This window comes from Saccostrea echinata, unplaced genomic scaffold (assembly GCF_033153115.1).
Source record: "Saccostrea echinata isolate AGI-Se365-2 ecotype Australia unplaced genomic scaffold, CSIRO_AGI_Sech_v1 ptg000012l, whole genome shotgun sequence".
NCBI classification, from domain to species: domain Eukaryota; kingdom Metazoa; phylum Mollusca; class Bivalvia; order Ostreida; family Ostreidae; genus Saccostrea; species Saccostrea echinata.
In genome coordinates, this window is record NW_026889761.1 from 9,567,501 (window position 1) to 9,586,882 (window position 19,382).

Genomic DNA, 19,382 nt, shown 5'->3' on the forward strand with positions numbered 1-19,382 from the left:
GAACAGAAATTTTAGTCTCAAAACAAACAGGCATCTAAAAAGTCACAAAACAATAGTAGTTCAAAATACACTTGTGTCGGCGGTGGTATTTGGAATTGGCAGAGAGTATGTTTCAAATTCAAGTGTTAATGCCCTATGTATTTTATTCAATTATTATTCAAATGTTGGAATCAAATCTAGAAATGATAAAAATAAATGTTATAACTTGTTGGAAATACTCGCACTTCGTCTTCGATGCGACGAAACTTTCACACCTGCACAGTGTCGAATGATTTTGATTGACAGGACAAGCACGTGGACTTCGTGTGAACTTGAAGCAGGAAAATAAAAACGAGTATGACTGTCAAACAAATGGATTTGATTTGTTGATAAAAAAAAAGAAGTTACTTTCACTGTCTGATATACTTAGAAAAAAATTTCAGGGTTTTTGTTTGATATAGGTACAAACATGTAGTGAAGCCTGAAATGGGAGGGGGGGGGGCTAGCTAAAACTGAATATTTCTCTCTCTCTTACTCTCTCTCTCTCTCTCATTTGTCTGTTTAATAAAAACTATAACAGCATATTACTTGAATATCAAGTTCTGAAAATTGAATTTATAACAAATAATATGAATATGTATCTTTGTATTATCTTGTCCGAGTATAATCACGGCAATCTACAGATAAATGTAGAAGTCTGCTCAGTAAACATGGCCGTATGAACCGAGGGGGGGGGCAAGGGGGGCGTGCCCCCTCCCCAATAATTTTGCCGATATATAGATTATTATAGTAAACATAGATACTATATGCTTGTGCCCCCGCAATAAAAAGTCTGACGATCTTTTTTTTTTTTTTTTTTTTTTTTTTTTTTTGTGCTTGTCAGGAAATTTTTGGTAGTGCCCCCTCAACTATCAACTGAAAATGTATGGCTGTGACCCCCCCCCCCCCCCCAAACCGAATTTGCTTCCTACGGGCCTGATAAATCATCGTGTAAAATAGAAATGACACATAATATATTATTGTATTAAAAATTTAAAATACGAGCGTATAAATGCAAAACGTCCACTGACCTATGTAATTATTTTTTTTTTCATTTCTTTACACGAAATCGCCTTAACACGGAGATATATGAATGGATGTTACAACCACTTTAATTCATTCTATAAGTCAGAAGTTTTCTCTGATTTGTTATCAAATAAGAATAAACATTTTTATTTTCCAACTAAAAAAATATCTCTTATACTTCAGCGTTCGGCAACAATTGCAATGTTTTAATGTGATAAAAATCGTGTGATTAAAAACTTAATATGCATGCATCGTCTTTCTCAGGAAAATTTTGGAGAATTTATATTATTGACTTATTTATTCATTCATTTATTGCTTTACTTATTTATTATCGATTTATTTATTTTTTTTTTTGGCACTTGACATAATAAAACAATAAAATAGTTTCAATGCAAGGAAAAGATCAGAGGCATTCCGAATATATTGTTCATCTTGCGTTCACCGTTCGTTCACCGTTCACTTTGCGTTCGCGTTTGCGCTCCGTTCGCGTTTGCGCTCCGTTCGCGTTCTGCGTTCGCTCACCGTTCAGCGTTCACACATCGTTCATAGCTAATCGTTCACCAAGTTGCGTTCAGCGTTCACACATCGTTCACTCACCGTTCGCTCTGCGTTCGTTCACCGTTCGTTCACCGTTCGTTCAGCGTTCGCTCACCGTTCAAGTGGGAAAGTAGAACGTTTCAGGGACTGTAACAACAGTAGCAGTGACATTTCTCAATGACTTCGCTCAAACGTTGGTTGTCCGCGACGCCATTACATGACGTAATACGGGCGCGTCGCTTTACCCAAAAGGAACATAATGCCTGAAATGAAAAATCATATACAATGATACCAGAGATAAAGCTTTTACCTTGAAATACAGGTACTTGTTTGTCTATTGTGAAATATAAATAAAATATATAAAACATTTTACATTAATAAGTTAGCAGATTTGTGGGGCATTAGGCGGAAGGGGAGAGGGTCAATACACAACTTATGAATAATAAATCTAAATTTTTATGTATTGATGGAACAATAAGTGAATAATTTAGGGGGCTGACATCATCTTCATTTTTATTCTATAATACCCCTAAGAAAAATTGCCCGTGAATCTTTATCATTGATTATTAACTTACGTATACTAAAGTACTCCTTGTTGTCTTGACCTTTTAGACATTGAACTGGTATATAAAGGGTTTGCCTGTTTTCCAATCCTTATTGAATTTATTCAATGTAGTATATTAAAAAATTAAGCAAATATTCCTACTAGATTACGTTTGAGGTGTTAAATAAACTTGAAAGCGGGGGAGCCGAGGGGGGGGGGGGTCTAATCCAAGTTAATGTGTCTTCAATTTTGGCAAGGAAATGTTTGACAAGTCAAAAAAGGAAGAACGAAAAGATTATTTAACAATCGTACACTTTGGGAATTTAATATAGGTACTATGACGTAAGATAGCGTACCCATCAATTTTCATGAAATTTTCAGTAAATAAAAAACCTATCAAATACTTATTTTAAAAAAATATACATCACACGTAATTTGTGCTCATGCTCACCTGAGCTGAAGGCTCAAGTGAGCTTTTCTGATCTATACTTGTCTGTTGTTTTAACAAGAGAAAAGAGGTCATTTTATAAGTATTTATATACGTGGGGTGTATTTACTATGTTGACGTATAAGTTGTCGGGGGGGGGTGGGGGGGGTTAGATATTCAAGGTTGTTCAATTGCTGAATGTGTGCTTCCATTTTACTTTTATTTATTGGGGGGATATATGATTTTATTATTGAACTACATGTACATGTATATCACTCACAATTTTGTTCACATGAATGCAGCGTTACAATATTAAATAATTCATTTCATTTTACACATACATGTACAGACCCTCGCACACTTCATGCAAGAATATCAAAAAGTGCCCAAAGCATTTTTTGAAATGATGTTTCAGATGTCAAAAGGAAATAATAATTATCTTTTAGGAGAAACGCACTGCTCAAAACATTCCCCTGCTACGTTCAAATCATTTGTCTACTGGAAGTACATGTAATTCATTTTGATTTCTTACATGTATCATTTTGTACGTTGTATTCTTCATATTATTTACATCGGTATGTAAAATCGGAGAACTGTTAAATTTTTTTGTAGAACATTCATATTGCACATGACCTTAAATTATCTAAATTTTTATATTATTGTTCATCTCAGGCATTTTTTTCTTTTTGGGTAAATCAACGCACCCATTATAACGTCACGTAATGGCGTCGCGGACAACCAACTTTGAGCGAAGTCGCTGAGAAATGTCACTGCTACTATTGTTAAACAGGCATTTCAAATCATATGCATTAACAGACATAAAGAATGGTTCCTGCCGAAAAGAATGGTTTGTGTTTTATAATTTTCGATTGAAAATTGATTGCGCGGCAGCCTCGATATTAAGAGAGGGGTTCCCTGGTGACGTGGAATGTGTTGCACTCCTTGTGTTATTATTATAGGTATTATGTATTTTTTATATTTACTGAAAATTTCAGTAAAATTAATAGGTATGCAAACTCAGCGCTCGACATTAACTTTTTTTCCTGCTTGTCCATTCGGACAAGTGACCAAGACATTTACTTGTCCGAACTTCAACTTCACTTGTCCAAAAATTTTCCAATAAAGATCTAATACTGTCAACTTGAAAACTAAAATAAAGTCCATTACACATGGCATGTGCTTGATTGATTCGTGATGTTATTGATAAATACAAAAAACACATAAAACGAAATTTTATCTAGGCTTTCTGTCCTGACAACAACATAAATGTCCACATTCGTTAAGTTCGTAAGTTCCATGCCTTTTCAGTAGTATGCAATTAGTGAACTTCGATCCCGATCGAATGTGAATTCAATTAACGATCTCTATCGGGATCAAAATCCGGTTTTTATGTACAGCTTCCGTCTTGAAACTACCGATTAACTTTCAACAGTCGTTCTTTTTATTATTTAGAGACTCTTTTACATTAAAATGCACTTGTCCAATCGGACAAGTGCCCGGCAATATTCACTTGTCCGTAATTTTTTTTCACTGGTACCGGACAAGCGGACAAGCGTTAATGTCGAGCCCTGGAACTCCTGTGGAGAGAGAGAGAGAGAGAGAGAGAGAGGAGAGAAATATCCTATATAGAGTGTAATTACTGCATAAAATAGCCCCTTAAAGTGTAAATCTTGTTATTCTTGTAGATAATGGAACATATGAAGAGGTGTATGAACAGGAATGGAGGAAACTCTCAAATAAAAATTTCATTCATGTGAGTTCCAAACAACAAGTATAGATAAACCAACATGGATACTATTCATCCTTTACCTGAGTGTGGTAGACACTTACGTAAATTTTCATATTTTTGTTTAGTTTTGGTTTGAAACTGTCAGTGAGGAAACTATCCGTGGCTTAGTTCACACTAACCGGGGATATGCAAAGAGTAAGTAGATTTCCATTAAAATGCTTTCATTGACCACTACAGAACTTTCTGTTAGAGAAAATTAGTACTGATATAGAGAACATTGATATTTAAAGCATTCCAAAAGTTCTGTTTTTAAGAAGGCAAATATGAAAATTTATAATGACAATTTGCATCATATTGAGTTTAACCAAGTGTAAAGTAAACTTCTTAAACTTAATGTAAAGATAAATGGAAAGATAATTAGTTGTTTTACATCCATACACAAAGGATATGGGTAATTTTGATATGTTTTGGTTCATTGATGACATATTATCACTTCAGGAGAACTGCTAGGACAAACCTTATTAAACCTTGGTCAGGAGGCAGGAATACATGATCAAGAGGGACAGAGGGTTATGCAGGTATGAAACATATTCTAGTGGGTATATGTTATACCTATTCCTGGAGATTTAATATACTTTTAAGTACAGTTGAACTTCGGCATCTTGAACACTGATATCTCGAATACCATGGATATGTCAAAGTAATTTGGAAGTCCAACTCCCTTATTCTTTAAGTATTTTACCCCAAATATCTCGAATCATCGGATATCTCTAAGTTTTTTCTTGGTTCCATTGAGTTCGAGATGACGAGGTTGACTGTATGTGAAAAGTTGTCATGAATATACACGAATTTACTGTTTATTCCATAATAATGAAGGAAGAGAAATATTGATATTGATTAACTGTATTTTTCTTGCCTTTTTACTGAAGTTAATTGGACATATCCTCTTAGTTAACGGGTTAATGAGTTGATGCTACATTCTTTTCAGCTGGCTGTCATAATCAGGAATTTGTCATTTGAAGAAGAAAACATGAAATTCATGTCAGAAAATGATTTAGTCTTTAGGTAAGCAGTTTCTTTAATGTTTTGGATGTATGCAAGAATATCCAAGTTAACCAAAATAAAAAAAAGGAATGAGGAAAATAAATCATTTTCTTTGGTTCTGTTTTCAGGTTTTTAATGCTGTGTATACACAGTTCTTACGGGTCTCTTCGTCAGCTAGCTTTAGATTCTTTGGGAAACATTGCAGAAAAGGTGAGCTTCCATCCTTCAGTTAAAGAATTTATTTGGATTAGGATAGGAATAATAAATTTTTACACCTATCCGAGCTCAGACTTTCAGAGGTATTTGTATTTCTTACAATAAATGGATTTCAAGCTGCCGAACTGGCAAGAACTTCCCTGTAGAGTTCTAAAAAACTTGTTGCTGTTTAAAGTTATTAACTTAGTGTATTTTATAGTCATGACTCATCATTACAGCAGCATTACAAGTTTTTTAATTTGCATTTAATTATCATTCTTCAAAAAAACAATTTTTCAAGTTATATAATATGGGTTTTATTTGCTGATGTACATGAAAATGTGAAAAGTAAATAATTAAATGCCAGAATATAGATAATGGGCAATGAATATTTCAGAGATGTCTTGAATGGTCGATGTGATGCTTACACTTGTTATTCCCCTCTGGCTGATCATGTAAAGCAAGTTTAGAATAAGATTTAAATTGCTTCTCCGTTTCAGTTTGTGCTTACAACAGATGATCACTCACATTTGGTGCTGCAGATTCTGAAGCAGTGTTTATCTTCAGATGACAAGTATGAAGTTGTGAGAGGTATGTGGATTGTAATTTTCTGATCAGTCATAAATCGGCAGTGTCTATTGAAGGAGAATTTTGCATCTAAAACTGAAAAAAAGTATATTTATTGCAAATAGAATCAGAACTTTTTATTTCATAATAATATATGTATAATATAACTTATGATAGTAAATTATGTAACATGAGAATTTGCATTTTATGAGTATTGTAGTACCATTTATGCAAAATGGTATTAAAAATTTAAGTCTTTATCTGACAGTTTGTCTTGATGAAAATGAATCTGATGTGCCTGCCTTGTGGCTAGGTATCTGTAAAAATGGGGTGATCATGTTTAAGATTTGCTCGTACATGTATATTCAAAAGGTTTTTAGCATCAATGCCATGATGGTGAAAATTCATGCATTATATGTGTCTTAACATTTTGACTTTCTGCTATTTTCATTTACAGTTGAACTTTGTTATCTTGAATATTGTTATCTCAAATACCAGAGTTATGTAGAAGTGCATTGGCAGTCCCAACCACTTTTTTTATGTTTTTTACCCCTGTTATCTTTGTGATCTCGGATCCTGTGATATCTCAAAGTTTATGAGTTTGACTTTGAGATAATGAGGTTTGACTATATTTGTGTTTTAACTTGCATGGTTAGATACTTTATATGTTAAAATATAATTATTTCCCCAGGTCTGGAGATTTTAAGCAAGCTTTGTTTATTGGACGAGAATGAAGATCAACTGACAGAGAGTCTAGAGGACGCTTTGTATGCTGACATTGTTCGACTGATGAATGTGTTTGATATCCAGATTATTGTGTACAGTCTGGAGGCTCTGTATCAGCTTTCAGAACTTGGAGAACACACCACAACAAAGATTGCAGCTGTCAAACATGCTGTGGGTAGGTAGATTGAGGAATTTACTTTGATAAATGAAGAGCATTCAACATGTCTAAACTTTCATTGATAATTTCAAAATTTGTGTCATTAAACTTATGTACAACTATAGAGATTAAAGAATAGGTTTATGATTACTTAAAAAAATAAACAACTATTATTTCTGAAGAAGGATTAAACTGTAGAATAAAAAGTGAACATCTGTGATAAGTAGATGTTTATATTTATCCATGGATTTCTGAGAGAGCATAATTGTTTTCTGTATTATTTTCTATTCCTTTCCAGTGATTAAAATTAAGTGTTGGATTTTTAATTTTTTATGACAAAGATTAAAGGGGAGAGGGATAAGAGAATTTAATAGTAATTTGACAAGGATTCATTGTTTACAGGAAGTGAAATGTCCAATTATCAGGGACACTTTGTATTTATACTATTCTTTTTCCTTAAAGTGATTTTTTTTATTGTTTAATTGCAGTAAAGAGTACAGCATATACATAATACATATACCTGTATATTTCAGATCTTCTGGTCTCACTCTTGACAATAGAAGCTCAGTCTTATGGGGCTAATTCTCTGGTGGGCATTAAGGTTGTTGAATACTGTCCCCCTTTACACATGATGCCGGGGGTCAGTGTGGACCATGGTCAGGCTTCTGTGATGTCGGGGACTCCTGGTCATCCAGTGTCTCAGCCCCTCCCTCCCTCTCACAGTGAGTACAATTCAGAAGTGAAGGTATCCTCCAAGTACATTGAAACATTAAAGTTAATGGAAGATGGAAATCTGAAACAAAAAATATTTTTACATGGAAGATAAGTAATAATTTAAAGAAAAAAAAATGTATACAACTTTAAATAGATAAACATTTTTTTTTTTTCCAATAAAAAAAGCGAAATTGATTTGGATTTAAATTTAGATATGAATTTAATATAAAAATATATGAGACCTATATAGACCTATATAGAAAATTTAAGAAATCTAATGTTGTTTTACTTTAGAAACTGCACAGCCACAGATGAGCACCACAGGTTGTGATGTAGAGACTACTACTTATCAGTGGTATGTAGAAACTGTGAAAAGGAAAGTAAAATTGAAGTACACTATAGTGAAAGAGAAAGTAGAAATGCCTTTATTGTAACTCGTTCAAGTACTTGTATATATCAGAAATGGGATTGATTTATTCAATTTTTTAATCTTAATGTGAATTTCTAGGTTGCAGTCAACCTTTGAGCTCAAGGATGGGTCCTCCTTGCCTCATGTCCATATGTATGCAGAGTACCTCAATTTTGCCAAGAAGTTTTCACTGCCTCAAATCTTGTCTTCTAATGCCTTTGCAAGTTGTGTCAAGTAAGATGAATTTGTGCAATTAATTTGCAAATATGATAGAAATCCAGGAGATAAGGGTTTGATTTTGCACACCAGATTTATATTAAGCACCTCTTAGATTTGAGAGACTTTGTAATTGCTGTTTCCGTTATATTAGCAGGACAGGAAGAACAATTTCTGTGAAACATAAAATTTAAATTGATATTAAATAAAAGTAACTCTCATTACTGATACAGTACACAATTTCTAGTGAATAAATACTATTCTGTTGTCTTGCAAAATATAAAGTCTTATGAAATAAGTGATGTACATTATTTTTTTGAATTTTAATTTTTTTGTGAAGTCTTCAAATTAGAAATGGTCAGGTTCACTTTGTTAAAAATGACTTGCCATTAAGCATGGGATGTTTACTCTGATCAGGGTTGTGTTTCCTAACCTGGAACAGTACAGTACAGAGAAAGCCGAAGGTGTGTCAGAAGCTGGGTTCAAAGGCATCTGTAAACGGAAAACACCGTTACCATTTGCCATACCATCCACAGGTCAGATTCCTTTTAAATCAGTTTTTTTTTTTAACCAAAAGTGAAACTTCTGTGAGTTTAATTCAAAGGAGAGAGGTATTAATGCAATTTTGGTATTGAACCCAATGGAAATGTCTTATTATTAATATTGTTTTCTCTGAAAAGAATCAATGTTTATCCATAGGAATTTCAAGTGTAGAATTCCTAAATTTTTAAATCAACAAGGAGTGTAAATCTAAAATCCCCTGAAAGGCCATGACAATTTGTGTTGTGTTATATATTTTGTATATGCATGATCTGTTGTATTGCATTAAATTCTCCTGTCAACAAAGCTTGCATTTTTGGTCTCATTCAGGAAAATTTAGCTGATGAATATTTGATAACATGATGTGAAACAGTAATACTTTCAAAAATGAAAAGACCAATGCAGTTTCAAAAATATGATATAAAATTCTTACTCTTCCCATTTAAATTTTGTGTATGTATAAGTGCCATCAAACAACTCCATTAAGGAAATCGAATATTATCAGTGTTAATGCATACTTGCACATATGTAACAACCATTTACCTTAAAGAATTGGAGAATTTAAGAAGTTTTATGCAAGATATTTTTCCTATACAACATGTACAAAGAAGATTAAAGATTGTATATTAAACAATTGAGACCTAGTTAACAGGAGGCTGTAATTAAAATGTTAATTAGATTTTTATACTGCATGTTTGTTAAGGAAGTGGGAATACAATATACTAACATACTGCACAGTTATTCATTTTGTTATGTACCTTTATTTGCATTTTGTACAGTTGTATGAAGTATAAATCCACATCCAAAAAAATTTTTCCATTCAGATTCTATAATATAGAAAAATTTGAAATTTATTTTGCATTTTATTAAAACATTGCAATTAGAATTCCTGCAAATTAACACGTTTTGCAACATCAACTCTACCTCACAGTGTCAATAATCAAGTAAAAAATGTACTGTAGATACTATTTTGAAAGAACATATATAGCTTTTGAATTTTGAGGTCAAAATCTTGAAAATCTTTTATGATTAACACAGTGTGGTGAAAATGATGTTGTAATTTGGAGCTTGATTGTTGTATGTAGCTTTAGTTTTGGTTTTTGTTCTGCTTTCAGTCAGTAAAAATCGTCTAAGTAGTGTTCCCCACTGTCCATCTCCTGTTGTCATGGCCAATCAGTATCCATCACAAACTCCAACACTTCGCCAGAGATTAATGGAACCACCAAGGTTATCTTCCTTACAAGCCTCTCCTCTCCTTCCTTTAGGTGGCGCTGTCCCCACTACAAATCAGCAACAAAGTGCAATATATACTGCCACCAAACCACTGACACAAACCAGTAATTCTAACAGCAAGTCAGCACAAAACCAACCAAGTATTATGTCTGTTGGAAAATCCCCACAACCAAAAACACAACAGGCTCTGAAACAGCATTTGAATCAAGCCTCCCCAACTCAGATGCCTGTTCTTCCCCAGCAGACTGGCCCACCGAATCCAACAAACCAACAGGGGGCTGACACTTCCAGTGAAACAAGAATGATCAAGAACCTGTTGGCTAAGAAATTAAAAGTTCAACAGTCATCTCCAATTCCTATCGCTCCAAAGCAGACCTCACAGCCAATACAGGCTGTGGTGGATCCTAGTAACCCAATGCACTTACTGACATTCACTACACAACAGAGTACTCACATTCAAGGTCAGTTACAGCAGGCATTTGTACCTGTTGTCCAGGATACATCAGGTTACACTGTGACTGGGAACTACTATGACCAAGCTAACCTTGGACAGACTTTCCAAATACAGGGTGTGCAGTCATTCGTGGATGGTACACAACAGATAGTAATTCCACAAGCAACAGTATCTAGTCAACCTTCCCTCCAAACAGGATCTCCAATATCAGACAAAAGTAAAGGTGCATCCAAAAACAATGCTAGTCGTAACAGTTCTAGAACATCTCGATCATCTTCACCCAAAGGAACATCTCCCAAACGCAAGCCTTCATCTAGGTCTAGCTCTCCTCGAAACTATGATTTAGATGTATGTGGAGAGGTTGAAAGAGCCAAAGATGTTGTGAAAGTTGGACTTGAAGCACGTATAGAACGTATAGAAAATAATTCTTTGAAACAAATCCAGTCTGTAAACAGTACTACGCCGTCCACCTCTCATCTTGTCGCATCATCCGTCACACCTCCCAACGCTGTGATGCCAGGTTACCCAGTAGTTGGCAGTACAAACACTGGTGTCACAGGGAACATAGCTGCATCCTTCACATTACCTAGCCAAACCATTGCTGACAACACAACACTGACTCTCCAGAGTCAGCTAAACTGTGCTACCTCATCATCTGCTAACCCCACAAACCAATTCAGCAGTGAATCCATACCAAATTGTAGTGATTCATCATTAAATCCTTGCTCAATCACCAGCTCCATCCCTCAGCCATCCATTGCTTCATCAAACACCCCAAGTTTTAGTCCAGAGGACAACAAAAATACAAACTCCTGTGAAAGTGCTTTAGTAGTGAAAGAAAAACCAAAAATGAACTATATTTGTACTCAAGATGAAACCGATGCTGCTGTGTCTTCTCTATTGATAACAGAGGAGGACACACAACAGTCGCTGTCTAATGGATCAGACACAGATGTTCCTCTCACAACTGCTATTGTTAGCTCTGCTGATGAAACTGCAGCTGCCATCTCTGCAATAGAGGGAATGTTAGAGGAAGAACCTGAATGTGAGGAAGATGACATTCCCATGGATGAAGATTTGATGGAACCTATGGAGGAGACATCGGCTGAAGAAATGCCTGTTCTTACAGAAGAGAAGGAATCATCAGAAACTACTGTATCTGAGAATGCTATGGATGTGGGTTCAAAAAAGGAAAATGTTACTATAAATGGAGTTAATTCTCCTGAGGAAAATGTCATTCCTTCTCCAACAGAAGAGCAGAACCACATGAGTAATGGAATCAGTGAGAGTGAATCTGAGGAGGGCTTTATCAAGTCCTCCAAACATGTCATGGATAAGATAGCCATGGATAAACTTACCAGGATCAATGGTATAGACAAACATTTAGGGAATGGAGGGGTTAACCATATAGGTATTGATTCACCAGTGAAAGAGGACAAAATGGAGTTAAGTGAAGACTCAACCAATGGTGAAGTGATTCAGGGAGAAATTGATCAAGCAATCAGTGGAATTCTGGAAAATGGAACAGACATTCTGGAGAATGGAGAACCAAAGGAAACAAAGTGTTATGAATTAGCTGGAGAATCAGAAACGGAGGACACCTTGACACCAATGGAAGAAGAAGAGGAGGTTCTAATAGAGAATGAAATGTGTCTTCAGCCAACAACAGCAGTGGCTGATCAAGTCCCTCCAGTGGTTGTAGGTTCAGATAATACAGAAGAAGTAGAGAGTATTGCAGGACCAGTGACTGAAGAAAACAGTGGTGCAGAAGTGAGAGTGAATGGTACGGAGGAAACAACAGTTAAACAGCAAGAAGAAAATAGTGATGAGTGTAAACTACCAGTAGAGGGTTGTGTGGACATATTGAAGGCTGCAATAGAGTCTGAGAAAATAGATGAATGTGTGTTAAATGGAGACAGTAATGACTCACTTCCTCCAGGAACTATTTACCCTGGTGAAATTCAAATCAGTGCTCCAAGTATTCCAATTGGTAATGAAATGACTGCAACAGCAGTGGGTTCCAATAATATCAATCTCATCCAGAATGTTTTCACCAATGTCCAAACAGTACAGACTGGTCTTGTGGTGGGAACCATTGTCAGTGTCAATAACAATCTTCTGACCACTGCCACTGTTCCCCTGACCCTCACTGACAACATTGTTGGTAAGAAGATGGGTATGGAGATGTGTCCCGAGCGCCATGTTCCCACACCTGAAGCATCGCGTGATGGAGAACTCAGTTGTGACAGTATTGCATCTACACTGACAGACTCATCTGATAAACATTCCATCACATTTCAACAACCCATCCTCAGTGTCCAGAACTTTCCAACAAATGTTCTTGGTGTACAAACAATGCCAGTCAACAAATCTCAGCAATACATCACTACCGTCATCACAACTCCCAAACAAACCTCACCTAGGACTCGAGATAAACGAGCCAAGAAACGTAGTCGAAATGCTTCATCAGGAAGTGCAGACTCCAGGTGCTCAAATTCCTCATCAACGATCGCTCAGCCAATGGCACCGCCTCCCCCAACAGCAGACTACATATGTGAATGGCAAGGCTGCAAACAGTAAGTCTTTTGAATTTTACATGTTTTGATTGAGAATTTTGACAGGTTTAGCATTGGTTTTTCTAATAGGTAGTTCTTATTCGTTGAAAAATGAAGGCAACAAGTTGCATACATCAAGCAAAAGGAATGAGATAAACATAATACCAAAATTTGAGTGTTTTATATTTTACAGATGCTTTGAAAATTTCAAGCATGTGTTTAAGCATGTATTAGACAGTCACCTGAAAATGGACAGAGAAGGATACTGCCGATGGGAAGGATGTGAAAGACTACAGAGGAAGAAATGGTCTCTAGTTACTCATGTACAGGTGGGTTTATTAAAATGTGTTCTAAACCAGGAAAAAAAAATGCAGACTTCAAAGTATTACCTTTTTAGCTCACCTGAGCCAAAGGCTCAAGTGAGCTTTTCTGATCAAAATTTGTCCGTTGTCCGTCGTCGTCGGCGTTGTCGTTGTAAACTTTTCACAATTTCATCTTCTTCTCCAGAACAACTGGGCCAATTTCACCCAAACTTGGCACAGAGTATCCTTGGGTGAAGGGGATTCAAGTTTGTTCAAATGAAGGGCCACGCCTTCTTCCAAGGGATGATAATCATGAATTCATGAAAAATTAATGGCATCATTTAAAAATCTTCTTCTCAAGAACCACTGTGCTTGAAAATATGAAACTTATATGGAAGCATCCTCAAGTAGTGTAGATTCAAGTTTGTTCAAATCATGACCTCCGGGGGTAGGGTGGGGCCACAATGGGCGATCAAAGTTTTACATGGGAATATATAGGAAAACTCTTTAAAAATCTTCTTCTCAAGAACAGCAAAGCCATGATTGGTCATATTTATACGGAAGCATCCTCAGGTAGTGTAGATTCAAGTTTGTTCAAATCATGACCCCTGGGGGTAGGGTGGGGCCACAATGGGCGATCAAAGTTTTACATAGGAATATATAGGAAAACTCTTTAAAAATCTTCTTCTCAAGAACAGCAAAGCCATGATTGGTCATATTTATACGGAAGCATCCTCAGGTAGTGTAGATTCAAGTTTGTTCAAATCATGACCCCCGGGGGTAGGGTGAGGCCACAATGGGCGATCAAAGTTTTACATAGGAATATATAGGAAAATTCTTTAAAGATCTTTTTTTCAAGAACAGCAAAGCCATGAATGGTTATATTTATATGGAAGCATCCTCAGGTAGTGTAGATTCAGGTTTGTTCCAATCATGACCCCCAGGGGTAGGATGGAGCCACAATGGGCGATCCAAGTTTTAAATAAGAATGCATAGGAAAAATCTGTAAAAATCTTTTTCATAAGAACAACAAAGCCATGATTGGTCATATTTACATGGAAGCATCCTCAAGTAGTGCAGGTTCAAGTTTGTTCCAATCATGACCCCGGGGGTAAGGTGGGGGCCACAATGGGTGATCAAATTTTTACATAAAATACATAAGAAAAATTTGTAAAAATCTTTTTCTCAAGAACAGCAAAGCCATGATTGGTTTTTTTTATGGGTGCATCCTCAGGTAGTGTAGATTCAAATTTGTTTAAATCATGACCCCCCAGGGGTAGGGTGGGGCCACTATGGGTGATCAAAGTTTTACATAGGAATACATAGGAAAAAGCAAGCCTTTTAAAATCTTCTTCTGCAAAGTCAATAATTAGTCATATTTAAATGCAAGCATCCTCAGGTAATGTAGATTCAAATTTTGTTCAAATCATGACCCCCCAGGAGAAAAGGAGGGCCATAACAGGGGATCATAGTTATACAAAGGAATATAAATGATATATCAATAAAAATTGTCTTCCTAAGAACAGCATAGCCATTATTCATCATATTAATTCAAAAGCATCCCTTTGAAGTAAAGATTAAGTTCAATCAAAACTTTTAAAGACTGAACTGATTTCTGCTTTTTCCTAGCCAGAGTGCTCAGGTGAGCGATGTGGCCCCTGGGCCTCTTGTTTTATTAGCCAGTTAGATGCGAGGTCAAGAAAATGGCATAAATGCAAATTTTCGATTATTTTGAGAGAAAAAGGTGTATTTTACACCTATATTCTGTCTAGAAGTCATTGAGCACAGGTCTGCTCTAACTCGATAATTTGATATAATGTGTAGAATGATAAAATCAATGAAATTTGTGAGTATTATACCAGAGAAGTTTGCACTCAATGAATTCTGTGGTCAAATTGAACAAATTTTGTCCATTTTGTCCTCTCTCTTAAAAATAATGGAAAATCCAAATAGTTTTTGGCATCACAGAAATAATAATTTCCAGTTATCTACTTCAAACTATTTTTTTTTTGTTAATTTGGATTTTTCGTAGGATATATACATCTAGAGATTTCAAAATTTGACTTAAATGTGGGTTAAAATATGTTTTTACTGCACATAGTTCTTTAAAGCATTTGGGTGATCTCTTAAACTTGAAAATATTTTGAAATATTATAGATATAGTATTTCAAAAGAGTAAAAATCTTAATAAAATGCAGTAAAAAATAAATTTCAATATGTATATTATTTTATATTCTCAAGGACCATCACTGCTCAGAGAATGCTCTGAAATCATCTACAATGAGGCGTAAACAGAGTCAACAGAGCGGAACAGCCATACCTCCACAAACAGTTCCAGCCTTAGTCTATCCCACAGATGCAGCTTGGCAAGCCATCCGAAGATTTTCTCCAAAACCACCCTATCCAGAATTTACAGTCAGTATTGTCTTCTCTTGAAGAAAAGCAATTCTTTAGCTCGATCTTTTATTATAATTCTTGTGGCATACCCTAAAACATAGGAATCATTTTGATTGACATTTTAAAACTTCCTAAATTACTTTTATTTGCATCAGTAACTTGATACAGTATATGTAGAAGATTTAAGAAATAATTCCAGCTGCGGAGGAATGTTGGAGAATATACCCTGATAATCTAGAGATCTATTATGCTATGGCGAATATTTAAACTATATAAAGAAATGCAGAAGCTAGATTTGGATGTCATCAGAAGTGCCTAATTATGTCACAATAGAATGCTACTCCTCATCCATTGGTATCTCGAGCATTAGAAAAAGTATGATGTAATGCGAACCCAAAGCAAATTTTTTCCTGCCAATTTGCATCACAATCAAAGATACCTCTTTCTTTTTTAGTAGTGAACACAATCAAAATTAGAGGAAACAGATTTAAGGATATCCAATCCGTAGCCAGGAAGGATAACTCTTAAAATTATTATTTAATTAAAAAAAAAATTGAGATGTTATTACTATTAAGTACATCTTCACTACACTAAGTTTATTTTGAAGTCCATTTGAATTATAACCCTCGATATGTCAAACCCCCAGATATCTCGAAGTTCATCAACGGTCCCGTGAACTTTGAGATAACAACGTTTAACTGTACATCAGAATGTACAATATTGCCTACTCTTCATTTTACGAATCATTATTCTTGTATGCAGATGAAAGATATGACATCTAATTAGTTGGAGCATTTATAAAGAAAGTGGTTTTCTTATTCCAGGAAGCACGAGAAGGACCAGTAACTAAGCATATCCGTCTGACTGCAGCTCTAATCCTCAGGAACCTCGCTAGATATTCTGCACCTGGAAGAAGGTACTATAAACCACAAAGCTAACTTGTAAAGTGATTGGCATTACTATTAATAAAGCACATCATGGGCATAATGAGAATTCAGATTAAGTACAAGATTAATTATTACATAATGGATGTTGTAGAATGATTTGATGAAGCAGTATGTAGGAAGAGAGGATAATATCTACTTGTTAAAATGTTTCAAAGCCCCACTTTGTAAGCAATTTTTTTTGATAACTTCCCACAGTCAGTTCTTGAATAACCATGCTGACAGAATCTTTACAGCCAATTTTAATCACAGTATGATTTTGGGGTTTGCTGATTTTATTTAATAATTTTACATGCTAAATACTAAGTCATGAAACCATTTGTCTTAAGGAGGGATTCTTCTCATAAGAACACTTATATCTTATATTTAAAAATCAATGAAATTTTCACAGAATCAAGAAGACAATATCACTAAGTGATGGTATCAGTTAGATTAAATTTGACCGTTTTATATTAGAGGAAAGGTCAGGTCAAGGTCAGTACCTTTTCCCTGGACATTAAGAATAAAAAATTAATGTTGCCAATCATGCGATGCCTACTTCTGTTTCAATAAATTAAATGTTTTTCTTTTTGCATAAAGAGATATTACCATATAGGGTCTATAAGATGATACTACCAAATTGACATAAATAATTTAACTAAAATGGGTATTGGCTAATCCGAATTTTCTCTATTTTTCTTTTAATTTTAGGATATTTTAGTTATTTTTATATGCTTCCTATATTTAAATTTGTCCTATTTTCACATATGGTAAAGTTGTCACATAAAGATACAAAATGATATAAAAACAAAAAGTTTTGACCGTTTACTAAGGGAGAAAAAACATTTTTTATGGATTTTTTGACTCAAATCTGAACTTAGGTTGGAAGCTTTTAAAAGCTAACATTATTGTAGTTTGTTTGGAAAATCATATTTATTTGATATATTAAAAACTTTAGTCCCTTATTATTAATTTAACTTACATTTAAAAATTTTTTTCCAGTTTTTGGTTGTGTAAAATTATAACTAAATTCATTGTTCTATAATTATTTTGAGAGGCAGAAAGGAAGATATTTTCATACGCCGCCATTCCGCCAAAAATATAGTCCCTGCTAGATTTCAAACTCAGTTTACCATTTCTATTTAAAGTTGTACAATTGTGATAAGGAAAGAAAAATATGATCTTTTAAATCTCATACATCTAAATATATAAAACATGTAAGCAAATATACTTTGAATATTTCATCTAGTCAGAAACCAGACAAGAATCCCTCCTTAATATTACTTTATGTTTGTTTCTAGTTTGATAAAGAAATATGAGCGAAGGATCAGCTTCTCGGCTATGAGTGCTCTGGAGTCATCTAATGCCCTGGCCAACTGTCTGTTTGAGATCCTACATGACCATTGACCACAGGCTGACCTAGAGAGAGACTGTGATCTTCACATTTATTTGTAGTTATCTCCCTTTGTTTGTAAGCATTGTAAAATGGCATTAGTTGGCAGCTTTGTATTATGTTCTAAAATAGAATCTGTATTTATTAAATCTCTAATTCTGTCTTCAAAAGACAATGGGAAGGAGTTTAAGTAAGGTCACTCCATCTGATTTGTTACTACTTATGAAGGCTTATGTTCAATTTGTTGTCCTTGAAAGTGCAATGAATCATGTTTCACAGAAAAGAAAAGTATGTTAAAAGTGTGTTGTACCCTACTAATTGTAGTTGCATATAAAATACTGTTTCAGAACTGTTTTATTTAGAAAATTGTCAAATTGTATCCTTTAAACATGCCAAAAAAAAGAGAAGAAAAATATACAAATTAAAGATAGATAGGGAGTGTGCATAATAAAATGAGGGTCAGAATTTTTTTTTTTCAAGGAAAGAACTCGGAAGCTGATTTTATCTTGTAAAGCTTTAGTGCTAAGGAGTAAATATAACTTGTTCTGTAAGTGCTTGTTTTAATAGGTTTTTGATGGACTAAAACATATCACTACAAAGACTTTTTTTCATGTATCCATTGTGTTCATCTCATGCTTATAATTATCTGCTCTCATTGTCAAACACTTACTGTTTCTTCCCCTTTGTTGCTCCAATGTAATTTTTTTGTCATAACTGATGAAGTTTTACCAATCTGTGTTCACATTATATATACTTGTGTGTGCGTGTTTTTTTAAATATGTGAAAAATGTGTATAAAATCCAGATATCTATTTATTTGTTGACATTGTATTGGGATGGTCAGTCAAGAAGGATGCTGTACAGTTTGACTATGTCATTCCATCAGTCTAGTTGTAGTTTGAATGTGTAAAACTGGATTGTAAGTATTACTGAAACATTATTTATAGATATTACAAAAAATTATTTTGCATTTCAGATTTTCTCATGCATTTGTTGTAGTAAAAAATCTTTTATTGAACAGATTTCTGTTTGAAAAAAGAGGAAAAAGTTAAAATAAATACATAAAAATAACTACTGAAATTTATTGATTCATAAATAATTTTATCCCCCTTGAGAATGCTGGATTTCCTTGCACCTCATTCAGCACTTTTTCTTCATGTTTCTGATTAGCTTGGGCAATTAGCAGGCAATGCTACTCCATGTACAATTTCCATTCTATTTCAATAAAAGTTGGTACACAGGTACACTTTACTAAGATACATAATTGATTATATCGG

At 34.6% G+C, this 19,382-nt stretch overlaps 1 protein-coding gene across 2 annotated transcripts in view; it reads left to right on the plus strand.

The window, feature by feature from the left end:
- Nucleotides 1–19,176, plus strand: part of LOC133185320 (AT-rich interactive domain-containing protein 2-like) — a 33,386-nt gene extending 14,210 nt beyond the window's left edge. Inside the window, exons 6-21 of one of the 2 annotated variants that reach the window (XM_061320455.1) lie at nucleotides 4,238–4,305; nucleotides 4,407–4,476; nucleotides 4,780–4,859; nucleotides 5,270–5,346; nucleotides 5,454–5,535; nucleotides 6,021–6,111; nucleotides 6,779–6,988; nucleotides 7,504–7,692; nucleotides 7,979–8,039; nucleotides 8,193–8,327; nucleotides 8,727–8,845; nucleotides 9,965–13,112; nucleotides 13,285–13,420; nucleotides 15,635–15,808; nucleotides 16,615–16,706; nucleotides 18,015–19,176. In XM_061320455.1, coding sequence (XP_061176439.1) covers nucleotides 4,238–4,305; nucleotides 4,407–4,476; nucleotides 4,780–4,859; nucleotides 5,270–5,346; nucleotides 5,454–5,535; nucleotides 6,021–6,111; nucleotides 6,779–6,988; nucleotides 7,504–7,692; nucleotides 7,979–8,039; nucleotides 8,193–8,327; nucleotides 8,727–8,845; nucleotides 9,965–13,112; nucleotides 13,285–13,420; nucleotides 15,635–15,808; nucleotides 16,615–16,706; nucleotides 18,015–18,120 — 4,838 coding nt within the window. In that variant the 3' untranslated portion in view covers nucleotides 18,121–19,176. The remainder of the gene's footprint in view (nucleotides 1–4,237; nucleotides 4,306–4,406; nucleotides 4,477–4,779; nucleotides 4,860–5,269; nucleotides 5,347–5,453; nucleotides 5,536–6,020; nucleotides 6,112–6,778; nucleotides 6,989–7,503; nucleotides 7,693–7,978; nucleotides 8,040–8,192; nucleotides 8,328–8,726; nucleotides 8,846–9,964; nucleotides 13,113–13,284; nucleotides 13,421–15,634; nucleotides 15,809–16,614; nucleotides 16,707–18,014) is intronic. The other variant, XM_061320456.1, reaches the window with a different exon arrangement.
- Nucleotides 19,177–19,382: the final 206 nt, after the last annotated feature.